This window comes from Squalius cephalus (genome assembly GCF_949319135.1).
Source record: "Squalius cephalus genome assembly, chromosome: 20".
Lineage (NCBI taxonomy): Eukaryota > Metazoa > Chordata > Actinopteri > Cypriniformes > Leuciscidae > Squalius > Squalius cephalus.
Window position 1 is genome coordinate 11,664,042 of NC_137141.1, and position 13,769 is coordinate 11,677,810.

A 13,769-nucleotide genomic window follows, 5' to 3' on the forward strand; every position below is an offset into this window, starting at 1 on the left:
AAAACACACGTTGTCATAACATATTGACCGTATCATTTTTTACAGTGAATATGCAAGTAAAGTTTAATTATTTTTTTTCCCTACTGGCCAAAACATCTATATATATATGACATTTTAAAATGTATTAATGTTCACAAAATATCAAATTAGATCTGTATCTGCTCAAATTTGGCACATTTTCGGCCATTTTTGCTTGGTAACACTTTACAATAAGGTTTCATTAGTTAACTACTTAGAATGAAAAATACTTCTAGAGCATTCATTAATCTAGTTAATGTTCATTTCAGCATTTATCTGTCATTAAAATCAAATGTTGTATTTGTTAACATTTGTTAATGCACTGTGAACTAACATGAACAAACAATGAACGATTGTATTTTTCTTAACTAACGTTAACAAAGATTAATAAATACTGTAACAAATGTATTGCTCATTGTTAGTTTATGTTAGTTATTACATTAACTAATGTTAAAAAATGAGACCTTAAGTGTTACCCGGTTCTTTTTAATGGATGTAAGACGTCAATATGAAAAAGTTCTTTTGAGGAAAACTCTTATATGGATGTATAGCTAATGTAATTTCATTGTTTAGCTTTTTATTTCCCCAATATTGTTTTGAATTCTAATCAACATAGTGTTGCATATGTTCACTGTGTCAGCTGTGAATCTCCTGGTCCTCATCATTCGGCTCATAAAGGGTTAACTGCTGCAGTAAACCGCTGCGCGCTCCCGTGCGAGCGTCCCATTGGCTGCGCGGCGGCGGCGCGCGCCGTTAATCAGCTGCACGAGCGGCTGAGCTCATCTCCTCGCACGCGTTATAGAGATGGCATTGCCACACACAGCAGGGCAACACAACACAACACACCAGGAGCATGCACACAGCAAATATCCCATCAGCTTTAGACATTGATTCTGACAGCAGCACCTGACCTGCGCAGCATCAGCACCAGAAGAAGAAGAAGCTGATCACTGAAAGCAGTAGCACATCATCATCACAACAGTAGGAGGCGAGCAGATCACATCATGCACTGGACTTTCCTCGCGTACATACTTAGATCTGTGTCCTAAACCACTCGCACTGGGAATGGACAGCTATCTCTGATCTCAATCAGTAGAGCTTTTTCAGGACACACCGGACTGATAAAAAAAGTTCTGTGCTCGGTTATTTATAACGCACGCATTCCTTCACACTAGAAGGAAAGTGTTGCACGTGCGTTTTCATTTCTGTTAAAGCCTGTAGCTGTACATTCAACTACTAAAACTAAAAGGCATATGCGTTTTAAACTTGAAATCATATCAGGATACTTTGATTTAAGATTTTAGGAGTTAGTGCGTCACTTTATGGTAAGTTTCCTAAACTGACAACGGACCCTAATTATTTGTCATAATTTCCATAGAGACAGTCAGAACTTTCATATATTGGAGGATATGGTTAAATGATGAGGTTTTAAGGAAGTTCACTTTTAAAACGTATGCTTGGAGCGCTTGAAACTTTTACGCGTAAAAGCGCACAGGACGCGCAAAGAAGGCGGCAGTCTACGAGCACCATCATCATCATCATCATCACCACCACCCCTGTAAAAGCAACGGTTCTCTCTTCTGAAAGCAGAAAACAAGACGTAGAATGGCTCATGAACTTGTTTCCATCACTAATGGGATTGTCCTGCTGTGATTTGTCGGACCGGAGGGAAGGTTGATCCACACACACTCGGTTGGTGCAGCATCGCGGTGCGCGCTCGGGGATGATCAGGATCTTCCCGGATTTCAGTGTTCAGGTGACGGCGGCGGCGGCTGCAGGTCCGGGAGCCGGTGGAGGGATGCCGGCTGCGTCCAGAGTCCCGGGAGCTACTAACGGGAACCCGCAAAACGTCCAAGGCTTGACGTCTTACCAACAAAGGTATGCTGGCTAAACGCAAAACATGTTTTTGTTTTCCCTCTTCACATTTAGGTGACATTCATACCATTCATGTCATAGGTGTTGCGTTGCACCGTTATCAGGTTTATATATAAAGCAATACTAGATTTCACTGGAGGTTGCTAAAAGTCTAAACTTAGATTCCTAACAATCTCAATTACACTGAGCTTCAGGGTTTGCTTCACAAAACAACACACGATGTAAAGTTTTGCCATGTGTCAAATTCCAAAACAGACACACGCTGAGATGGAAAGAAACGTCATATTATGATTTTCAATCGATATAAATGAGACGTTTAATGTTTATCTTACAATTAAACATATTTTCTATCATATTAAACATTCAAGGTGACTGTGATCGTTATAAAAGTGGCTTTTCCAACGCAAACAAAAACTCACTTCAGAACAAATGATTCATTTAGAGAGATTTCAAGTGATAAATGCATGCACAATCAATGCCTAATTATTATATCCATCTGAGCACAATATAAGTAGATTAGAAAAGAGCTCCTATATATTTTCAAAACTTTACACACCAAAGCCACGAAAACACAACTAAACCACATGGGGTGTGATTCTGATTTATACAAATATAAATTAAGTCATACATTTAGCAATTCATTTCCCCCCCACATAAAAGTACACACTAATTTCCATCATCATAAAGCCAGGCGGAAGACTGGCATTAATGGATGTGTATTGTTATTATATCAGAATCAACTGATCATGTGCACACATGCTTCCATACACTGTCACGTTCAATTAAACAGTCTGTTTAGAGCACAACACAATGAACGGGACATTAAATGGGTCGGCTGTCAGCTCATGACCTTGACAGGTCACAGGTTCTAATGCACATCAGAAAAAAAGGCCTTTATTTATGTCAAGACGGATTCACTTAGAAAAATGAAATAATATACTGAACGTGCATTAGTGCAAAAAAAATAGCCTACATGAATTTTTTTCCTGACGATCTAACAATGGCATATCTCTTTAATATCTTTATTAAAATCAAATAAATAAATACGTTTTATTTTTCACTCTTAGTGCTTTGACGATATATGTTTCAAAATAATTTACTCTCAAATTAATTTAAACCTCAACTTGGCATTTGAGTTGATTTTGACAGCTGTCAATCATATCATTCCACATGTTTATAAAAAAATATGAATGCAAACATCAGCATGCAAACGATTAAAAGCTTTCATGATTTGCTTCCGCTAATCTCTTCGTTGCTGCATCAAAAACAACCTGTGTATTCCCAATAAACTCCAACTATTTCCAACTACAACTGAGTGGCGTTGTTGCGCCGGCAGGAGAGGGAGATGAGAGGGAGCGAGAAGCAGGAAAAAGCTGGAAAATGCGGACAAACATACAAGGGAAAAGCGGCTGTGTTCGAGAGGCACATCGTGATGTAAATGCCCGTCTCGTGCGCTGATTCCTGCTCTCGTTTACCCCGCGAGGACAGCCGCTGGATCGCACGAGCGTCCCCGGGTTTCCTCTCACTTTATTGGCATGCCTTTGGATCTCAGCGTCGGCTGGTCTCGCTCCCGTCTGAACGCGTCTTAACGCACGGAGACACGGGCACGAGCGCTCCGGTACCACCGATGGCGTTGCTTAAATGCTCCCGGTTCCGCTGTCAGCTGCTCGTCGCGTGAATTCTGGAAGAAAAAAGTGTAATTAATAATTGCAGGAAGATGGCGCCCACCAAGCCCAGCATTCAGCAAGACCCTTCCAGAAGAGAACGGTAAACGCTCGGTTTGTTGTGTGTCTGTGGAAACGCGTGCGCTGACGGGCATTTTGGACTGAGATGGGAAACTTTGCCCTTTCCGCAGGAGTGTGTGTGTGAGGGGTTGGGTAACAGGTATACACGCTGACAGAAGCGGCGAGTGTGTGTTTATTCTCTGTGAGAGTGTGTGTTTTGGTGGACAGAGGACATGACCGTTGAATGTGTTCAGCGTGTCTCGCGCTGCTGGAAGGTTTCGCGGGAAATTTGTGAACATTTCGAACATGACCATGTTGCAGCGTTGTATCCGCTCTGCGTTTGTTTTCGCGGCATTAGGCCAATCTGAGTAAAACACACTGTTTACTGCTGTGAAATAGTGTGCATCAGGCTGCTGTTTGAGGAAGTTTCGATGGAGATTGATGTGGGTTTGAGTCCTGTATCACAGCTCTTGATGGGGATTGAAATATGAGAACTAAATCTGCACTTTGAATATGACAGTCGAAGTTGATCACAAGACTAGAGTATGTTAGATGATGTTAGGATTGAGTAGCTTTTCATTGGAATGGTGTTTTACACTACATGACAGGTGCACGATTGCTATCACAATTAGTTTGATCTATAGATTTGACATTGTGATATATGAATATATAACAGGGTGCATGTTAAAAAACAGATGTTTTGTGTCTCAGGTGGTGCACTAAATTCATTTGTCAGATCTGAAATTGTGCATAATGTGCATAAAGAGGATGTTTGAGGAAGTAATGCATGGTATCAGAAATGCTTTATAATTAAAGAAATATGCCCCTAAAATAAATCTGTAGTTATTACATTGCTGTCATAATTTATAGAGCTGAAATTGTGATATAAAACTGATTAAACATGTTGCTTAGAAGACATGTGGTGCACTAAATTCTGCAATTATAAAATGACTTGTTAATCTGCAGATCTGAAATTGTGACTATTTTGATGTGCATATTGCATAAAGCATCAAGTGGCAGTGTGAGGACTTTTACATGTATCCAATCAGAATTAAGTGTGCGTGTTTATGTCATCATCTGCAGTATTGAAAATAATATAAGAATCGGTTGCTCTATAGATCTGAAATGTTATTATGATTACATTTTATATAGAGTAGTTAGGTTGGTGCTTAAAGGCTGTTGTTTTATGGCAGTTTTCTTTGAGTATTGCATATGCATCTGTCTTGTGCTGTTAGATCACAGGTGTAAATAAATCAGCCGTTATGAAATTACTTTAATGATAAGCTGCTCTCAGGATCTTAGTCAGGTTGTGCATGTTATTTTATTGTATTTTTCTTTATTATCGAAGCTTTTTATTGTGATTACATGACAAATGGCTATCAGAATTTGTTTTACGTTATAGAATATCGCTAGTTCTTACTCATACAAACAATAGGTGTTTAGGTATATTTCTTTCGGTTTAGCTCTTATGAGTATTAAATTAGGCATCACTGATTCCCGCCTCACTGCATGTGACTGCGTGTGACTGCGTGCAGTGTACAGCTTGTTAAACTAATGTTAGATTGTATGCAATAATTCACCTGCAGTGTGTGTACAAAATATCAGCCGTAGAGCCAGTGACATTTTACAATGTAAACACGGCCCGTTTCATATACTGTAGTGTGCAACTCCACACGATTGTGTGCCTGACCGGACTACGAATGGTTATCGTTTAGCAAGCTTGACTTAACTCTCATCGAGCTCGATTATTTTCTAATTCCCACTCGGAACGCGCAGATTACGCGAATGCACCTACGTCTAAATAGGCCACGACATTAGAATTATATTCCACCCCCTGCCAGTCATAACAGCAGGAGATGTTTATGCTAAGTCAGTCTGCAGTAATCTTTCTGGCGGGAGCGATTTGTGTGCCATTCCGAGCATATCACAGAGATAGGAATCTTGAAGATGGAATTAATTTTGAGGCAGGTGAAACTTCATAGCCAGTGCATGAGTGCTTCCTTTATCACCTGTTTCCGAACGGCATTCTGAAGGGCTAAATTGCACTCTGTGATTCGTTATGTGGCTCCACTTGAGAGTTGAACCGAATAACACTAGGGCTGAAATTCTAAGGGGAGGTTTGGGAGTTTTATTTTTTTTTAATGCAGTGCTGTTTACTAGCACCGGTTCCTGCTGTAGTAAGTGTTGGGAAGGGAGGGATTGTGCTGTTGGGCGAAGCAACTCTGAAGGAGTTGGACGAGAATTCACAGAGAGAGAGAGAGATTGGTTGGCGTGAATTTATACACAACACTAAACACAAAGTTGGCTTTGTGTTGAAGAAAGCAATGCCTCCCTCCCTCACTGTGAGCAAACAAAAGTGCTAAATTGTTCCATTTCCTCTCCTACGGTGCAGCAGTGGATCCATAGATTGAGACCGGAGCTGTGGCTCTGTGAAATGCTTGGGGTTTATTTGGTGTTGCATTATAAAGTATCGTCTCTCTAATGGGTTGTATATCAACAGGTCCATTGATGCTGTATGTGAGGCATATCGCTTCCATTTTAGGTTAAACATGTGAATAAATGAATATATAAGGGAAAGTGTATATCTTTAGTTTTTTCGCCATTGATTATTTTTCTAAACTAATATGTGACCCTAGATCACAAAACCAGTCATTAGTCGCACGGGTATATTTGCGGCAAAAGCCAACAATACATTGTATGGTTCAAAATGATCGATTTTTCTTTTATGCCAAAAATCATTTGGCTATTAAGTAAAGATCATGCTCCATGAAGATATTTAGTATATTTCCTACCGTAAATATATAAAACATTTATTTTTGTGAGTGAATGCAGCTCAATATCGAACATATCGTACACAATTTTCTCAATGTTTCGATTTTTTTGCACCCTCAGATTCCAGATTTTCAAATAACCAAATATTGTATTATCCTAACAAACCACACACCAATGGAAAGCTTGTTTACTCAGCTTCCAGATTATGTATAAATCTCAATTTCAGAAAATTGACCCATGTGACTGGTTTTGTGGTCCAGGGCCACATATGGGCTCATAAAAGGTGCATGCATAATGATTATAATAACATGATCAAAATGCTGTTTAAAATTGGAGTGTACCTCAGAACATGTCAACTTCATGTCAACTAACCATGAAAAATGATTTTTCACTTTGAAAAATTGGCTTGTTTGTTATTGAAGTTACATTTCAACTGGTAGCTGTTCATTATATTAATCCTTTGATGTGTAATTATGAATATCAGCGTCTAACTAAATGCTTAGGAGTGTTTGTGATTATTTCAAATTCACCAAGTGTGAGATATGCTTATGTTTATTGGCGAAACAAAGCGGTGATATTCTCTGAATGCTGGAGAGGCAGACAGCCCAAGCTGAGCTATACCATCACACAAAGGACGCACCAATTCCACCCGTTGATTCGCCGGCGTCGAACGCGGTATGGGATGGAGGCAAATAAGCAATTCTGATGTGTATTTATCACAATTAAGAGGGATTTCCAGCCTCCATCTGTGGCTGGTGTTGTGCAGTGATTACAGCGGCTCTCGCCAGCCGCCACTCGTCTCTGTTATTGTGAAGGTCAGAGCAGAGACACAGACATAAAGAAGATGCATCCCGCAAAGGTAATCGTGCAGTCTCTCGATGCATTACTGCACGGCTCATGGCGTGAGAGCCTTTGTGATGTATACATCTCTACATTTGAGCTGAGGTTTTTGCATGTGCCCATGTCCTTTTTGGACGTATCAATGAATTGGTTGATGGATCAGTCATGTTGCACTGAATCACCAAATGACCTTTTTCTTTTTTGCCTTTGTGTGTGTGTGTATATATTAGAGGTGTAACGGTTCAAATTACTCACGGTTTTAGGGTCATGGTTTCGTCCGGTTCAGTATGTGCAATGTTCGGGGAAAACGAACTACTGTCAAAAAATCAAAAACAAAATCACCTACTATAAACAACAGCACAAATAAATACAATACAGAAGTATAATATACAAATACAAATAATATAATATAATATTTGTATAATATACAAATACAAACAAAATGGTGCTTTTCAGGTTTTTCAGATATCTAACATTAGTTTTCAGGTACTGAAATTGAATAATCAAATGTAAAACAGCATTGCATATAATCTTTACTGTATAAATTAAAAGATTAATCATTATTAAAGTTACAAAACCTATTCAGTCAAGAGCAGTGAGTAATTCCCTTGTCTTTTGTTGTTTGATTAACATTAAAAACACAGCCAGCAGGAATATTTGGCTGCTGTCACTTTAAGACATAATGCACTGATCCAATATACTGATACTGATACAAAATGCATTGTCTTTCTCGACTGTTTATGTACACTTAAGACATAACTGACTGTTTGCTAGGATACTCGCCAAGAAAGGCATGTTGACTTTTTTTTTGTGTGTGAATTTGTCCGTTCAAGCATATAAGACTTGAAAGAGAACCCCATATTTGCGTGCTGTCTGAGTGACCGCAGATGAGTGCGGCGTCTTCTTGTGCTTGAATGCTTAAGTTGGCAAGGCTGAAATGAGTTTAGTTTAAAGGGATACTCCACTTTTTCAGGCGTAATGATATGACGCAGCGCCTGAAAATAGTCGACCCTATAGTCTACTGAGCTGGGGACTATTTTCAGGCACTGCGTCATATCATTACGCCTGCTGGACTCATGGTACAGCAGCGAAGTTTCTTGATTATTACGCAGGAATGAGAGTATAGTTCCTAGCCATATCAGCCTAGAAAATCGCAACTTTTCATTTTCCGTCGGTCTTAGTACACGATGTAACTACAGAAGAGTCAAGTTTTAAATAGGAAATATATCTCAACTCTTTGGTCATTTTTTTGAGAGAGATGCTAATGGTCTTGTCCGATTCAATGATCTATGCTAAGCTATGCTAAAAGTGGTACCGCCAGACCCGGAGATCGGCTGAATGGATTCGAAAACGGTAAAATTCAACTGTTTAACTCTGGGGGAGTTGTAAAATGAGCCTATTTCCAAAAAAAGTGGAGTATCCCTTTAAACACAGATAGCAACTGTTCAAGTCTCACCTGTGCTTGCGTGCTATCAACTCCTCCGGGTGTTTACGGCGTAAATGACTGGTCATACGACACTTGCATTGAACAAAGTTTAGGGGAAGCCAGAATGCGTATTCATCGACAGAAACATACATTAGCCTAACTCTGTCTGTCTGTTTTACGCAATGTTATTTTCAACAAACCATATTAGTACATATGCATTGTCGTATTTGAGATAAACCACGTTGGAGAACGGTACGTTCGATTAATTTTTTGTACATTAATTTTTACTGAAAACTGTTACACCCCTATATGTAGAGTTTTTAATTTGTGTCTGTTTAAGATTATGGTTATCTTTATTTGCAACTTTTGAAAGTCTGCTTTAGAAATTTCAATTGAGAAAACGGGGTTACAGTTTATACTTATACGGGGTTGTAGTTTCTACTACAGTACAAGTACATTTCCACCATTTTTTTCAAGAAAAATATTTATTCAGCATATGTTAATCTTTTGTGACAATGTGCCCCAAAAGCACTTTATGGGGTAAGTTGTCACATTTGAACTGCCAATTAAATGACCAATTACAGACTTTTCAGCAAAATTCAAACAGTAAATAATTGACAACTTTCTGACTCAGTTTGTTTTTAGTGTTTTTACTTCACTTGTTTGCTTAAAGAAGTAAAAAATAAGATGATATTCGATATTTTAGTGTGGAGGACAGAAATTCACTAAATTATTCCAATTTAAGACCATTTAAAACTGTGTAACTGGACGTATAATTGTGACAACTAGCCCCGGTTACTCTATGCTGATTGCTAACTTCTCCTCTATACATTAATGCAGATATTGAAGGCCTTTATATTTCAAAGGACTGTAGGCAGTGCATACACCCCTTTTTATGCTAGAAAGAAGAGATCAGAGATGGTCGTGCTCTAAAGTGTTGCTTCTGAATGTCACAGGTTTTGTTATGGTTTGCGGCTGCGGTAAAACCCGAGCTCCCCTTCTACGCGTTTAATGTCCACAGTGGTTTTAAGACCTTCATTTAGTATCTGGCTCTAAAGACAGATGTTCTGCCCGCTGACTCCCATCTGCTTCTTTGGTTTGGCTGTGCCGCGATCATCTAATGCTAGCAGCAAGTGTTGCCCTTTACTCGCCCCCTCTAGTGTTCCAGCAGCACTTCTGAGCCCGGACAAACACTACAGCGCTTCCAGAATACATGTGTAATCCTCCTATATGTGCATTGGCGAAGAAAATGGATTTAAGTGCATTGCGTACTTGGATTTGGGTTCGGCTTTGCACATATTTGCGCACATTGAACAATGACATTATCATTTTGATTTGAAGATGTTGCTACTTTTCTCTACATTGAAAACTTGTTACATTTGGATGCAAGTTGGCTTTTTTTCGTTAGCAATATGTATTATCACTCAAATACAGTTAGGCTACCCTTGTTTTTTCTGAATACTAGTCTATAATAAAACTGCTTGATTGGTTATATCATTGTAAAATGAACTGTAAGTATATATACATACATACATGCATACATACATACATACATGCATATATATATATATATATATATATATATATATATATATATATATATATATATATATATATATATATATATATATATATACATACACACACACACAACATATATATATATATATATATATATATATATATATATATATATATATATATATATATAATGACAAAATATGTATTTATATAGTACATCCAACTTTATCCACATTCGTACAGTATCCTCAAGTAAAGCAATATACAATATACTACAGTATATAGCAAATCTGAGCTGCTTGATTATTTATATCATTACAAAATGTAAATCTGCTAAATGCCTCTATATGGTATGAAGACAATATGTGCGATTTTTGGATTAAAATATCCAAAAACCACTAAAACAACGTTATATATATTTTGTTGATTTGTGTACACTGTAAAAAAATTCTAACCTCTCTAAGTCAAAATTTTCTAGTGACTGGTCACATCTAAATTTTTAAATTGGCCCAAGTGCAATTCTTGTTGCAATAGTCTGTTAACATTGGCTCAATGAGAAATAATACGTCAGACTAATTGAAAAATTTAGATGTGACCAGTCACTAGAAATTTTTGACTTGGGGATGTAATTTTTTTTTACAGTGTACATTTATTCGAAATATTTCAAACTTTAAATCCAGAGATATACACAATTTTAACCAGTGTAATGCCCGTGTCATTGCGTCACCTGTCAATGATGTCATAACTGCGTAGCGCTCGATTTTCCTTGCGTACAAACAATTGAAACACCTAAGACGCTTTAATATATTATGTGTTTTTATAAGACAGATGAGCAACTCTTTGGATGCCTTTATCAACAGAAAAATAATCATTGTTATATAGCTCAACACGGTTAGTCTAATTGTTTGAATCTCGTTTTCTTGATTTACCGTGAGTCACATGTTTTCTGTCAAGTGGCTAACATGGCATAATCAGAAAGAGCTTTATTTGTAGTAACAGTAATACAGCATTTTTTCCACCATACTGTATGTTCTAAAGTTAATTGCATGCCATTTAGCAACACAAGTCACCCAGCTTTAATTAATATGATATTCTAATATCGATCTAGCTTTCTGCAATGTGCAACAAGTGTCTCACAGCAGCCACCGAGCGAACGCAGAGTAACGTTATAATTTTCAACACACTCAAATGTATTTTAATATCATCGTTTTGCCCAATTAATTTGTCAAATAAAGTGACCTGTATGTTTAGTAATTCAGCACTTTTATTAGAATAAAATAAAATAATATGAATTTAAGTGATCAAACGTTACTGTAACAAAGTTCAAGATGAGGGTAGAATGAGGTGGACATTAAACGTAACTATAAACAACAAAATGAAAGGAGCAGCCGTCATCAGCCCTGCCCTCCTACACACCACAGTAACGTTAATAAAACTTTAATACATTAGATCATCCATGATCATCATTTCTGCCTGAGTCCCGTCGGATTGCTTTCCATCGGCTGTGGAGGTGATGATGACAACTCCCATGATTCCACGCTCATTTATCAAGCTACGCCTTTGTTATTGTTTTGAATAAGCGACCTCTAGCGGCGAAACTTTCATACTGTGCTTTTAAGATATTTTAAACATTATCATTATGATTTTCTGTAATGCTGCTTTGAAACAATGCATACAGTATTGTGAAAAGTGCTGTACAAATAAAACTGACTTGGCTAAAATATGACGGTTCCTCATTACCTGTGTGGAAATAATCATTTCCAGCCGAATTTTCTGTAATGCATCATATTGCAGAAATTAAATGTGATTCGAATGCTATTTAATAGTAGTAATAACCTAGTTTCTCCTTTTTCCCTCTCATCAAGCTGTGATTTGATCACCCGCACCTGCACGGGCCCTCGTAAGCGTTCCCGAGTTTTGCGTGCAAAATCACAATCGATTATTCCGGCTAAGCTGAAGAGCTGCTAGAAAACACAGCCGCATAACTCAGCACGGACCGTCCTCCAACCTCACCGCGCGCGATACCCGCTGTACACCCCAGATAAATAAATTTTGTGGCGCGTAAGCCCCACCTGTCACTTTAATAAGTGAATGTCATAGCTGTGATTTGGCTGTAAATGGAGGTAAGCCTCCATCACCTCGTCTCACAAAGAGCTACAGCACGCCGAGGTGTTTCTCTATAGCATTCCTTACGCATGTCGTCACCTAAAGAAGCCCCCTATGCGGGGATTTACTGACTGCTTTTGTGCCGGCGTTTTCCCAGGCTTATCACCGGGTACACTCATCTAAAGCAGCACCGCAGGACGCTGTGTCAGCCACTTCTGTGTCTCCTGCCACTTCCTGTGCTTTGACGTACCAAAGGCAAACTTTTTTGAATTGATAATATATCCGTCGGTGCGTGCCGTGTAATGGAGTAGCAGCAGGTCTTTCGTCAGGGAAAGGCTAAAATTAGCTCACAGTCCTGACAAATGAAGCCCTTTCCAGCAGCAGACTGTGGGAAAAGGTCAAATTGCTTATTGATACTGTACAGCGCTATAGCCATCAGCTACAGTAAACGCACACTAACTCTCAGTGCGTTCAGGACATTAAAGAAGTCTTCAAGTATTTTTTGAGTGACGTTTGAGATATTTGTACGTCGATCAGATGGATGGTTCAGAGTGTCATTTCTGATCAGATGAGCTGCAGTTGAAAGCGTTGTTAAATGCACGATTGTGACTGTACATACTGTATTATATTTGCTTGACAACTGTTCTGACGTTCTATCTATCATTCTGTCTCACGTTCTGTCATTCTCTCTGACGTTCTGTCGTTCTATCGATCATTCTATCTATCACTCTTTCGTTCTATCATTCCATCATTTGATCTATCATTCTGTCGTTCTATCGTTGTAATGTTCTGTCGTTCTGTCTATCATTCTCCCTTTCTATCGTTCTATCTATCTATTGTTCTAATGTTCTGTTCTGTCATTCTGTTGTCCTAACGTTCTGTTCTATCATTCTGTTCTAACATTCTGTTGTTCTATCGTTCTGTTCTATCATTTTGTTGTTCTATCTAACATTCTATCGTTCTGTCATTCTATCATTCTGTCTAACATTTTGTCATGCTGTCTTTCTATCATTCTATCTAATGTTCTGTCTATCATTCTCTTGATAGCGTTCTAACGTTCTGTCCATCATTCCGTCTTTCTGACGTTCTGTCTATAATTCTGTCTTTCTATCGTTCTATCTAACGTTCTGTCGTTCTATCATTCTGAGCTGTGTTTGAAAACGTTGTTAAGCGCATGTTTGTGACTTTACATACTATATTATAGTTGCTTGACAACTGTGAACATCTATCGTTCTATCTACCCATCATCTATCTTTCACCGGTCTGTCTATCTACACCGTATGCCATTAGTTTAGAATGAACTCTCAATTAACATGAATCACTTGAAAACCCTAAGTATTTTGCGTCTGTTTTATTAAAGCAGCTGTATACCTATAAACAGGCATTTTCATTGCCTCTTAATGATTTACAAACTAAGCTCAAGGGTTCACATTTGAAAGATTGGTTTTGGCAAGAGCGATAGAAATTCAATTTTGCTCATGAACAAG

At 38.3% G+C, this 13,769-nt stretch overlaps 1 protein-coding gene across 5 annotated transcripts in view; it reads left to right on the forward strand.

The window, feature by feature from the left end:
- The first annotated feature begins 790 nt into the window (after positions 1–790).
- npas3 (neuronal PAS domain protein 3) overlaps positions 791–13,769 on the forward strand; it is a 321,902-nt gene continuing 308,923 nt past the window's right edge. For 2 of the 5 annotated variants that reach the window (XM_079853967.1, XM_079853968.1), the window contains exon 1: positions 791–1,896. In XM_079853967.1, the coding sequence (XP_079710093.1) occupies positions 1,742–1,896 (155 nt within the window). In that variant the 5' untranslated portion in view covers positions 791–1,741. Of the gene's footprint in view, positions 1,897–2,485; positions 3,661–13,769 lie in introns of those variants that run through there. The other 3 variants (XM_079853965.1, XM_079853966.1, XM_079853969.1) reach the window with 2 other exon arrangements.